Here is a 12,739-nt window from a genome sequence, read left to right as displayed (position 1 = left end):
GGGAGAATTAAGGCATATGTAATGTTTCATATGGGTGGGGGGGGGGGGGGTTGTACGATGTATCGAGCACAAATTGCTGGTGAAAACTAGTTGTTATCAGACCCTGTTCTTCTAGGTATCTGGGTTAATCTATAGCACAGTACCGAAGCTCAGTGAGACAGTGAAACAGTGACCTTGTTTACACAGACACACAGGGAAAGAAATTAAATTATTTAATATTTAACCTTGTATTTTGCTGTTTATATCAATTTAATCCTTCATTGTATTCTAATCATCTTTGTTTTGTGTGACTACGAATTTTGTTTCCTGAATGTAGAGCGCATTTAAAATCCACCATGTTTTACCAATTCAGTGTATTCAGAGTAGAGCATTATAGGGAAAGAAAGTGTAATATTCACCATTCCTCAAATTAATTAATGCTGATCTATTGTATGCAGATTTATCACAAGGGTAAAATAAGATGGTAGTTGATTATATAAGTCTTAAAGAGAATGCTGCACCATTTACTTATTTGTTAGCAATTTTAACAGTGCTTTTATTTGGAACCAAAATATTGTACTCCGGTTTCAATGCAAAAAATGTCCTGTGTGTCTTTCAGACTCAAGAGTCTTTGCAGTTTTCTTGAAATACTTTAAAGATGAATCTATGTGAGCCCTTCCCATCATTCCTCCCCCTTCCATCAGAGTCCATTCACAATCTCCAGCACTGCAGAACTGCCACCTTCACAGAGGGGAAGATCAGGTCAAGAGCCTTTGGATTAGGCTCTGGCTCTCCATTACGCTGTGGTGGATGACTCTGTTATTGATAATGGATGTAATGTTGTTGTTTATTAATAACTCAAATCGGATACAACAGAATATATATTAGAATTATAAATAAACTGAACAAACACAACATGCAACAATTTCAAATATTTTAATGAGTTACAGTTCATATAAGAACATCAATTGAAATATATTAATTAGGTTCTAAACTATGGATTTCAAGTCTCAAGTTTTGAGGGATCATGATTGGCTGCTGCTGCATGAATGTCCACCAGTGCTGCAGTGGGGTCAAGCCCACAGTTTCATCAGCTGTCCGGGTGGCTGGTCTCAGACGATCCCGCAGGTGAAGAATCTGGATGTGGAGTCCTGGGCTGGTGTGGTTACAAGTGCTTTCCAGCCTTGAGTCCAGTTGGATGTACTGCCAAATTCTCTAAAATGACTTTGGAGTTGGCTTATGAGTTTGTTAACAAAACTGCACATTGTAGAGTGGCCTTTTAATGTCCCCAACACAAGGCGAATGTGTGTAATGATAATGTTGTTTAATCAGGTTCTTGATGTGCCACACCTGTCATGTGGATGGATTATCTTGGCAAAGGAGAAATGTTTACTAACAGGGATGTAAACAAATGTATGCACAAAATATGAGAGAAATAAGCTTCTTGTGCATATGGAACATTTCTGAAATCATTTATATCAGCTCATGAAACATGGGGACAACTTTACATGCTGCCTTTTTATTTTTGTTCAGTATACATTACTTCAGACTGTAATATTGCAGGTTATTCTGCTTGCACTGTTTATAACTATACTTCCTTATGCCTCTGCTTACTTCTATATTGTTGTTTTACCATTTACTGTGATTTCTCATATGCCCACCTCCCTTTAGCACAATTTGCAATGCAGGTGTCTGCCAATAAATAATATACATATTTATTCACGTATCATTATTAAAATTACATATTTTAATGAACATTGCACTGAGCAGCATGATCCTAAAAATATTAATCTCTACGTACATTTTACAAGAATGTAATATCACTGTATCATGCCAATAATTTGTTAAAATGTCAATTTAAGTACAAACAATCAACGAAAGAAAGCGCACCGGTGCACACAGTCCGACTAATAAAGTTTATTCAAAAGGTGAAAGTTCAAGAAAATAAAAATGGCGGCGCCCGTGAGGGAGCGGGCATGGACTCTGTGTTCATCAAATGCTGCCGTTTTCAGAAGCCTTTTCAATCGCACTTTCGCCGAACTGGGTCGAAACCCATATACAGCTACACTCACCTGTCGTGCGCCATGCATCTTCCCTCATTCAGACAGAGGGCGGATACTGTGCCATTCAGCGGCGCTGACGGGACCGGCTCCCCGGCTGCAGACAGCGGCGGCTGGGCAGAGAACAGGACTCCGCACCGCCGCAGTCTCGGATGAAAATGAACCCCCGCGGCTGAAAGCCAGCGATCTGGCGGAGAAAATACGTAAAGAGAGTAAGAAGCAATCGACAGAAGCCAAAGCTGAGGTTTGACTATCCATACTCCATAGTGCGGTGCGATACAATGTGGTTTTTAACGCATGAAGCATAGACTTAATATAGGCTTAGTGTTTGCAGCTGTACAGTATCAGTTGCGCACACATTACTGTCTACCATGCGTACGGATTGGCGACAGCGCTGTAGCCCTGCGCTGTCTGTCCACCCGTCCCCTGCTCTCAGTGCTGTCTCTCCCCGCTGTGCGCAGACTCAGACCCCCAAGCCTCCGGTGCTGCGGCGGGTGGATGAGCTGCGGCGCTTCAGCCAGCAGCTGCAGAGGGTCCATCCCAACGTGCTGGCCAAGTCCCTGCTGCAGGGCAAGCTGCTGGAAACCGCCGAGCTGGTCGCTATTAACAAGCCCTACGGAGTCCCGGTGCACGGTGGGTGTCCCCTGTCCCTGTGTGCTACTGATATTGGATAAAGCATGTATACATAAACAGTATTGCCTGTGTATCCCCCCCATTGAATGTAATGTAACTCTCATTGCTATGTGGTCATTGTGGTGGTCAAGGGTTGCTCATTTTGATGCTAATTGTTCTGTGATCATCTCTCCCCTGATTTCTGTGCAATGAATTCCCCCTTGATTGTCCTGTTTCTCCACTATGACGGGTTCACACACCAGGGGGGCCGGGGGTGAAGAACAACATTGCCGAAGTGCTTCCTGTCCTGGCCAAGATGGTCGGCGGCATGAGGGTGGGCCCCCTGCACCTGTGCCACCGATTGGATAAGGAGACGACCGGGGTGATGCTTTTGGGCAAAAGCGAGGAGGCGGCCAATCGCGTTCACCAGCTCTTCAAAACCCACCAGGTGGAGAAGAAGTACTGGTAAGATATGGAGAGGTATGACTCGCTGTGAGAAAACAGCCAGACGCACACAGATCAGTGTTGCAATCTAAGACCAAACACTAATGTGACAGTGGTTCAGTTTGCACTATACCTGTACTTGGACTGTGATTTATAGCAGGGGTTGGCAACCCCTGGTCCTGCACTGCCACAGATATTTGTGTCGTCCCCCCGCCCCTTAATAAGATAATTGATGTAGGCTTAATTGTTATTTGGTCAGAATTGCCATATGTTCCAGGTGTTTAGTAATTGCTTATGGAGAGAGGGGCCCATAGCACCTGCAGGACTGTCTGTCTCCAGGACCAAGGTCACCTATTTATACAATTATAGATTGAAGTCAAGTGATAGCTGCTGTTAAATGGCATTATTATTTTTAAACCATGTGACAGAAAATATCACTTTGCTTCTGAGATTTGCATAATAATCACTCTGTCAATGTCTTTCTCTCTTTTAAGGGTTCTGAGTATTGGGGTCCCAGTTCCTTCAGAGGGAGTGATTGACATCCCCATCATTGAGAAAGAAGTGGAAGGCCCTCAGCCACACTATAAAGTAAACGAAGTTAAACCCAGTGCAACTTATTGTTGGCCATAGGCCTAAAACCTTTAACACCATGCTTGGTTTATTACACCTGAACAAGAGAGCTTGTAACCTCTAGGGGTGTTTATATGGCTCAGTCCTCTTGCCTGCTGTAACCCACTGAGTTAACAGGCACTGGATTGACTTTTCAATGGACCAATCATAGTTTTGAAGCTCTCAGGTCAGCAGTTCTCAGCCCTGGCCCCAGATACCCTCTGTGTCCGCTGGTTTGTATTCCAGCTGCGCTCTTAATTTAAACCCGTCTCCGGCTCTCCAGTACCACGGTGCCTGTCTCTGCTCTATACTTAAAGACAGATTGTTTGATTGAGTATGGAACCGCTGTGGCTCAGTCCTCTCTTCCCTGGACCTCTGTTGCAGATGACCCTGAGTCCGGTGTACAGGATCGCCGAGGGGGGTGAGAAGGTGTCCCGGGTGCGGGCCAACAGACAGGCCCACTGCGCCGTCACCCGCTACCGCGTCCTAGCCTCGTCCGGGGCCTGCAGCCTGGTAGAGCTGCAGCCCATCACAGGTACGGGAAAGGCAACGGGGGGACACTTGTCTTGTGGGGCTCCTCACTGCATTGCATTCTTTGATACGGATCAGACCCATGTGACTGTGTATGAGATCGGGGCCATTCCTATTGTGATCTCACTCCTGCGTGTCTGATGATGATATTGAAAATAAGAGGCTGTGTATTTCACCAGTATTAGACTTTGACTCCCTGTGTTGTCTCTCTCTGCAGGGGTGAAGCATCAGATTCGGGTTCACATGGCGTACGGACTGGGCTGCCAGATCCTGGGAGACCATAAATACGCCAACTGGAGCAAACTGGCACCACAGGTGAGCTACAGCTAACAAGTGTCTGGGCGGGGAATCAAGATATTGTTGGAAGAGGTTTTTGTTTAGCATTATTAAGCCTGGATAGATCCAGGACATCAGTAACTGTGGCCTTGGCAAAAGACTATTCACGTTACATTGTGTTTTGTAAATGAATTACCTACTTTCCCTTCTCCACAGAAACTGCCGGACGGGGTCCTGAAGAAGCTGGGGCTGGAGCAGAGCAAAGTGCGGTACCTCCCCATCCACCTGCACGCTCGCCAGCTCGTCCTCCCCAGGGTCGAAGGTCACCCAGAGGTCACGGTAAACTGCCCTCTGCCCAAGTTCTTCTGCAACTCCCTGCGGAGACTTGAGATCCCGCTCCCGCAGAAATGACTCTGCAGCCCGTAAGGAAGTGCTGGCTCTCTTGGCAGCACTCCAGTACATTAACCTGGAAGAGGTCATCCATGAGAGCTGGTGTGGAGAAGCAGGCGGGACCTCCAACCTTCAGAGAAAGACAAGCTGAGTGTCCAACTTCCTTGACTCTGATTGGTTAATGCAGATGTGGTTCCTTTGTGTTATTGCTGCACCACCAACAGGTTAAAAACTGGCCTGGTTTAGCACTAAGCCAGGCATCTGGGATTGTGTCAAAAGCGCTCTGCCCTGTAATGAAAATTGAGCATCTGCTGGTCAAAGCTTGAAACCGCATCACTAGTCTATTTGAGTGAACTGTGTATTTCTCCCACTCACTGGCAATTTCAATCCACAATTTACTCAAAAAGTTAAGTCATTAACTTTTTTTTTTTTATTTCAACAGTTGACTTTATATACTGGTCAGGAGGAAAAAAATCTATTTAAATATCACCGTGAATGTATACATTAGTCAGCAGTAGTACTCCACTTTCTGGGAGAGGAGTCATGTATTTATATAAGGCTGTATATTGTAAAAATAAAATGTACTTACTGCATTGTGGTTATTAATTGTCAGATTCATTATAAATGCCTTTAACATCCTTAGTAATCCAGATTAGTTACACAATACCTTGTGTACAGCATTTGCTCTACCTTCGATTAAAAAGATTTAAAGTGGATTAATACAGTGTCTCCCTCATTCAGACTTGAAGTTGTGACTAGAAGTTTCTATTTTATGAGACAGTATCAGTCGCCTTGTTTTGAGTTTAATCACAGTAAATGAAACCACAGGTGATCCTGTGAACCAATGAAACTATACTGCTATTCCAAATTCCATGTGCTACAGTTCAAACAGCAGGTCAGGGGGCTGCATAAACGTCAACATGGCCAGTGGATGTGCTCATTCTTCTCGTTACTTAAATGATCTTAAGTTAATGAAAGTTTTCATTAACCTCTAGACCTCTGAAGGTGTGCTGTGGTATCTGGCACCAAGACGTTAGCAGCAGATCCTTTAAGTCCTGTAAGTTGCGCACGAGAGGCCCCATCAGAAGAGGGAAGACCACAGCCAGTAGCACTGTTTAAGAACTTTTTGATCTCCTTGCTGCTGTAACAACTATACAAATCAAAACTGTTGTTCTTACGGGGTGCCAAATGTAAAACAGCACACAAGTTTCACAAATTTTACTTAGCCTAAATCTTGCATGGTTTTCCGGATTTAGTAAATACTTTAATATACTTTAGTAAATAGTTTTTTCCTAAATGTATTCATATTTCATTTAAAAAAATAAATAATTCAATAAATGCTAAATCTCCATTTTTAATAATATTTAACATTTGACTAAACATTTAACTTAATAAATATTTAACTTAAATCTTAAATCTCTGAGTCAAATATATATCTTATAACAAGATGATTCCTGGAGCTGGCGTTCATTGTCATGCATTATCACGAGGTTAGCTACCTGTCCAATAAATAAAACAATGGAATATAAGATATAAAAATATATCTTAAAGCTTTTAAATACACGTTTAGTTTACATCTAAATCTTAAATGTAATGATGCAAAATGTTGCAGAAACATCCAAAAGTGATAAAAACAAGGAAGGGAAGAGGTGTCTTCAGAAGAGGCTGAATGAAACGGCTTCTATTGCAGGCCAAGAGGAACAGTTGATATGACTGGTGTCAGTGATATAATATAATATAATTTTATCTGGACACCCAGGTTTTCTACTTCCAGAATCTTCTTGTAGGAGACCCTAAAATGGACCCTCCCAACCCCACCTACAGCCAGAGTGACCAGGAGCAGGAGTTCTGCTTCTGACTACAGCTCAGTGGCAGCCGCAGGCCCAGCGCTATGACCAGTGTCCCCCCAAATTCTGATTCTAAATAGACATAAAGAATACAAATAAAAGTAAAGCATAATAATTGTGAATAAACACTGTGTTAGCTTCTGTAAAATGTAACTGCTACTGCAAATAATACCAGAAATGCAGACTTCTGTTATTCTACGCAGACTTTGACCAATTTAGCTAATGGTTTTCTGAGAATCTTCTGAATCTGCAGATTCTGTCCAGAACTGTGAAAGTCTGTGTGTTGTGATCGCACCCATAGAAAACCCTAGTACGAATTATTGCATAAATTAAATGTTTATTTGTTTCTTGTTTTTTATATAGTTCTGGACTAAAAATACATCTATACATAATAATAATAATAATAATAATAATAATAATAATACCCTTAGTACTACACCTGAATAATTTTCCTGCTTTTATTGCTGTTAATAATTAATAATGTAGGCTAATAATTAACACCCAAACAAGCACATCACCCCCCCCCCAAAAAAAAATGCAAACGGTGACCTTCAAAACATTAGAGTAACTGTAAAAAATGGCTGGTAAGTTCATTTTTAAAGCATTCTGCTATGAATATTGGACATGCTGCGATAGTATTTTATTAAAATGTAAAATGTTACTTTGTCAAATTCATAATTGCATTGAATAATAATGTAGCTGACCTGCAGTGCTGTTACTTTTAGTTGAGAAAATAGGTACCAATAATAACTGTTGTGGCCTGTGCTATTATCTATCCGTTTAGTAGCCTATAATTTAACCAAGTAAATTGCGTTCAAGGAAATCGGTTTGTTTTTAAGAGTATGATTTTTAAGTTCAGTTTTGAGTAGTCAGTTGAAAGTAAGCATTATATGTGCATTTCTTACTTTACGGTAACTTGGGCTGGAACTGAATCAAAATTTTGACCCACTGAGCTAATAGAAAACTACAAAACTGTACTCAGTGGCAGGTTAATTTGTTCTGAGATGCTACTTCCTTCTTTTCATAAATGTAACCAGTATTATGTACAGACTTGTAGTTTTCTGTTAGCAGGTGGGTCAAAGTTTTGATTTAATCCTGCATATATGAACCTGTGTATTCACTTTGTAGAGAGCTGCTCACTGTATTCATTTCAAATACTTAACTTGGCTCAGAAGCTATATTGTCACTAATAAGGTAATAGTAATACTTTCTAAAAATCTGCAATGCATGCTAAAATGATAAATAATTAATTTTACAAAATTAAATAAGTGGATGCCCGTCCAGAGCGTTCATGCCATAAATGGCTAATCTTTGACAGAACACCTTACACAACCAGATTATGAACCAAATTGTGTAGAACGTTCACATATCAAATTTCTTAAAGGAAATGTATCAGATGTACAGCAGAGTTACTGCTGAGGTATACTACTTCAGCACCAATAGTTTATGGAAGAGAAAAACTCAGAGTTGCTGATTCAGTATGAAGAGAACATTGATATAAGGCTAGAGACAGAGAAACATGATCTTATTGTACAAACTCAGAACTAATGCAATTAATTAATTACATATAAGAGAAGTCAATCAGAGCTGTATCACAGGAAATCAGAATATGAGGCTAAGCTATTAATGTGCAAACAACTGGGATCTCGTCTAGAAGAAAATGAATCAAATCAAATGGATGGAATGGCACACAGAACCAAAACCTCCTGAGGAAAAAGATCATGTAGAAGGAGATTGTCTTAATTACATCCTCAATGATACCTTTAAAAAAGCACAGGTCAAACTGAAAAATACTTCTGGAAAAAACAAGAGCTTTCGATGAGATTAGACATGTTTCAGTAAAAAAAGACGTGGAGTAATTTCAAAATCTTTAAGGTCCGTTATGAAAAAGGTGGCTTACGGCCTTACACAAAATAAAAGGACTGCTGTGCTGTGACATTGTATGCTAAGAAGAAGAATGAGGTAACATTGGATTTCAGCCAAAACTGAATCTATGAAAGTTATACCGGAAGAAACGGAGGTATTTGAACAATCTCAAAACAACTTTTAAATCCCAGACAGCTACGGGATCAATCAAGGCTATGTTGGGTGCGTTCAAGGATATGTGCAAGGCGTTCAAGAAGGCATGCTTGTGTAGCAAAAGAGCTGATTTTGAGTGCCAAAAGCTGAACCCAGCTATCCAAAAAGCTGTATATGAAAATGCCACCATTCACATTGCAAATGAGAGGAGAAGGAATTTTCCAGCTTTGTGTCAATAAATCCTTTGAAAAATTCATACTTGAAAGACTCCTACATTGAGAAGGAAGAGCCATGTGACATTCATCAAAGAACAATGACCAAATCACTGGATGAGATGACAAAAGCTTGTGCTCCCGAAACACTGTGCAGTTTCTGTTCAGATCTGTACAATATCTGGCAAATACAAATTTGGACCCTGACCTAAATGGCAAATTATGAAGTTGTACCCTATCGCGGTTTGAATTGTAAATACTATAAATTGCCTTCTATCAATATAATAAACTGCTATATGGTACAGATTTGTACTTTGCAATGTGTGGGTAATTTTTGTATTTGTACTACCCAAACCTCTGACAATCTTAATCTTATTATGGTTTTAGGTTAAACACTATAAAAGTATTGTGCTGCAACACAATCCAATTACTTGTGTCCTGTGGAAGAAAGCTCAGTCTTCACTCAGGTTGTTGTGATAGTCAAACAAATTCTTTCTTCATGCAGTATGGAGAGAGAAACCGTAGGCTAACATTCCTGTCTGCCTCAGTTCCTCAGAGCAGGGGGTTTCATACTCCTACACGGACAAAGAGGCAGTTATCACACAAAGAAAAACGTCTTGCAGAAGTAAATCAAATCCCAGTTTGCACTGGCCAATTGAGTTGTCAGCTAGTCACTAGTCAGACTTTTCAGAAAAGACACAGGTGTTCACATTCCTAAACTAAAACGAGAACCATTTTTGCTTTGTATTTCACAAACTAACTAGCTTTAATCATAAAAAATCATATAAAAATATAAAAATAGAAACAATGTGATTTGTATCCAATCCAGGGGGTAAAGAATTGCATGTGCAGAGGTTAGGAAAAGTCCCCATCAAAATAAAAACCTAAACAAATAAATGGTCATACACTGGTTAAACAGTTAGACCATGACAACCAAAATACTGTAATTGCCAGGATCAGCTGGAGTGAGCTGTGCTTGAAAAACTTAGTCATAGATTAATATTGCCTTCTAATTATACTTTCCTCTCTGAGACGAGACTTTTCTGGAATATGGAAATCAAGCATAGCATGTGACATTGGGGAAAGCAGCACATATTGCAGCAGCTCTGCTAGTGACTCAAAATGAAAGAGAAAACATTTAGTTCTTATAAATAGGAGTCCATCAGAGCTTCTAGTCAACACTGCAGCTGCTCTCCTCAGCAGAGTCAACCAAGACAGAGGTAGGTGCTTTCTTCTGTAACCCATGTCTTGGCATACTTGTTTATCATGTTCTGCAGGTATTTTTTTCATAATTAGGAAACATACAAATGTCTGACTTACCGGAGTAGAAACAGCATAATGAGACCTAACAGTTTACAGTTTGCAGTTTGTTAATACACAGATGCCACACAATTTCATTTATGTTTGATTAATCACTTTATAACAATGTTTCCAGTCAGCTTACTAGAAATAAGAGAAAGTATCAAATAGATCTCAGTAGTCAATCACAATTATGCAAAAGTCTCAAATCACAAGTCTGGGCATTGGTAGAATGCTTATTTTCTGTTGGTTACTGCAAGATTTTCCTTTGCATGACAAGCATCTGCAGTTTGAAAGTATTCCCACCCTTTATTGAGATTTTTAGTTATTCTGTCAATTAGCTTAAATATATTTTTCATTGAAATGTATATTTATTTATAAATTATACATTTTCCAGACCTCGTTGACACACTAGATTCAGATTAAAGAGAACATTGTACAGACTCCAGACAATTAAACTTAAGGTAAGACAAGATAAAGTGAACTTTCCAGGACTTTCTGGTAAATTGAATAGTTCTATATATTCTATATAAAAGAATATGCCAACATAGATAGATAATAATAAAATAATAATAATAATAATAATGTTGTATGCATTTAACCCTTTATTCTTACATAAGGCACACAACAATGGGGGCAACACATTCAAAATATGAAGCAGTCATCACTACCCTGCTGTCTCAACTATATGGAGTGGCGTGTATTGAATTCAATGAAATAATCCGTGATGTATTTTGGGAACTCCGTGTACAAGCAAGATCACAACAAAATGCTACAAGAGGCACCCCCCAGGTACGATTCTTTGAGTAGAAGAAACCAAATAAATATAAATATCAATGGAAAACATTTTGAATTCAGATTAACTTCACCTTCATTCAGTCTAAACACAATTGCTGATCAATTGAAGCACTAAAAGCACTGTTCTCCTTTATGACTTCATTATTTACTGTTGCTATAGTACATACAGTACTATTGTAAAACTGTAATGTATTATAATTCACTACTGATATACAATGTGTGTGGCACACAGTGTGTTGGATCACAATAGATAATGATGACATTATTGTTGTTGAAATAATAATAAATACAATTACATTTGGCTAACATGTTTGTCCATAAAATATGCTTGAACAGCAAACACGTAGAATGAAAAAAATAACTGTTCAAATTAACTAATCTGTATAAACCTGCTTTGGTCTCAGGTATGAAGTGCTGTACTGGTGATAACAGTATATAGGTGGCAAAGCTGGGAAACCGATGTTGGGGTGTGGTCTGAATAAGTGAAGAAGCTAGTCAGTGAGATTGTGCAGTCCTGATCTACATAAAGATGCACTGACTGTTGCCATTTGTGTTATTTACTTTTCCATTGTTTTATTTATTGGACAGGTAGCTAACCTCGTAATAATGCGTGACAATGAGCGCCAGCTCCAGGAATCATCTCGTTATGACCAACAAGCAGGCCAGCACACTGAAGAGATGCTCCTGTCCAGTGCAGAGGAATTCAACATTACTCAAAACAACAGTACAGCGGTTTACCTATTCACTGAAAACTCCCCCTGCACAAACAGACATGGCAGCTGCCTGGACAGGATCGTGCAATTTGCAGCCAATCATCCATCCTGTGATTTCTGCGTCATCTACCAGAGACCCTATGGGAGCCGCTTTGACAATGACCCGACTCGTTCTGCAAGGTTCGAAAACACCCTCAGAGAATATAACATCACCAACAGACTCCCCCGCAACCTCCAGTTCTTCCGCATCTGTGTTAGAGAGCAAGACGTGCGCCATGTGCATGATGAGTTATGAATAGAATGATGCCTTGAAAAATATAGATGTAACCATTATTGTAATGTGCACATTGTACTTTATTATAATGTTTTAATGCATAGCACATAACAAACACTTAACTTGAAGGAAGGCCTCCCTGAGCAAAAGTTTCAGAGCACAATAAGAATCCAGTGAAAACAAAAATGGAGAATGATTTTAAGCAACATATATGTTTTATGAGCCCTAATGAATCACACGTCAGTGACACTGATTTTAAAAACAGCTCAGATTCTATTTGCTGTTGTTCATTCTCACAATTGTACTGTCACCCAGGAGAAAATACATGCCTTGCACAATTAAATATTCATCTGTGTCTGTGTGTGTGCGTGTGTGTGTGTGGGGGGGGGAGCTCAATCAAGGGCAGTGTCTCCAGCAGTGTACTGCAATGGGACAATGGGAAGAGTTTAGAAATGGTTCCTACCACTGCACTGTCTGGATTCTGCTCATGAACACGTAAGGTGGCAAGAAAATAATTTAATTTGAGTGAAAGAATGGAATACAAGAAAAAGCTAATACCAATAATTCAGATCAGCCTTGATGTACAGTTTGCATCCCAGCAGTCAGCAGTAAGTTGCTCAATGCTGGATCTTTAGATAGACGGGGTGTCAGGAAACAAAATCACAATGAATGTGTA

The 12,739-nt window shown here is 40.0% G+C and overlaps 1 protein-coding gene across 2 annotated transcripts; it reads left to right on the top strand.

Annotated features, from left to right (window-relative positions):
• The first annotated feature begins 1,917 nt into the window (after positions 1-1,917).
• On the top strand, positions 1,918-12,418 carry rpusd4 (RNA pseudouridine synthase D4). Of its 2 annotated transcripts, XM_066721911.1 has the most exons (10): positions 1,918-2,283; positions 2,501-2,672; positions 2,915-3,116; positions 3,590-3,683; positions 4,089-4,239; positions 4,453-4,550; positions 4,728-10,199; positions 10,676-10,742; positions 10,899-11,070; positions 11,665-12,418. In XM_066721911.1, exons 1-7 carry the CDS (start codon positions 1,930-1,932, stop codon positions 4,920-4,922), a joined length of 1,266 nt encoding a protein of 421 aa, XP_066578008.1. In that variant the 5' UTR covers positions 1,918-1,929; the 3' UTR covers positions 4,923-10,199; positions 10,676-10,742; positions 10,899-11,070; positions 11,665-12,418. The 2 variants fall into 2 exon arrangements, with proteins under 2 accessions (XP_066578008.1, XP_066578009.1); XM_066721912.1 differs by lacking the exon at positions 10,676-10,742.
• The last annotated feature ends 321 nt before the right edge of the window (positions 12,419-12,739 follow it).

Source organism: Amia ocellicauda, chromosome 14, assembly GCF_036373705.1.
Source record: "Amia ocellicauda isolate fAmiCal2 chromosome 14, fAmiCal2.hap1, whole genome shotgun sequence".
Taxonomy (NCBI): Eukaryota; Metazoa; Chordata; class Actinopteri; order Amiiformes; family Amiidae; genus Amia; species Amia ocellicauda.
Note: the sequence above shows the minus strand (reverse complement) of the source record. Positions and strands in the feature narration are given on the sequence as shown.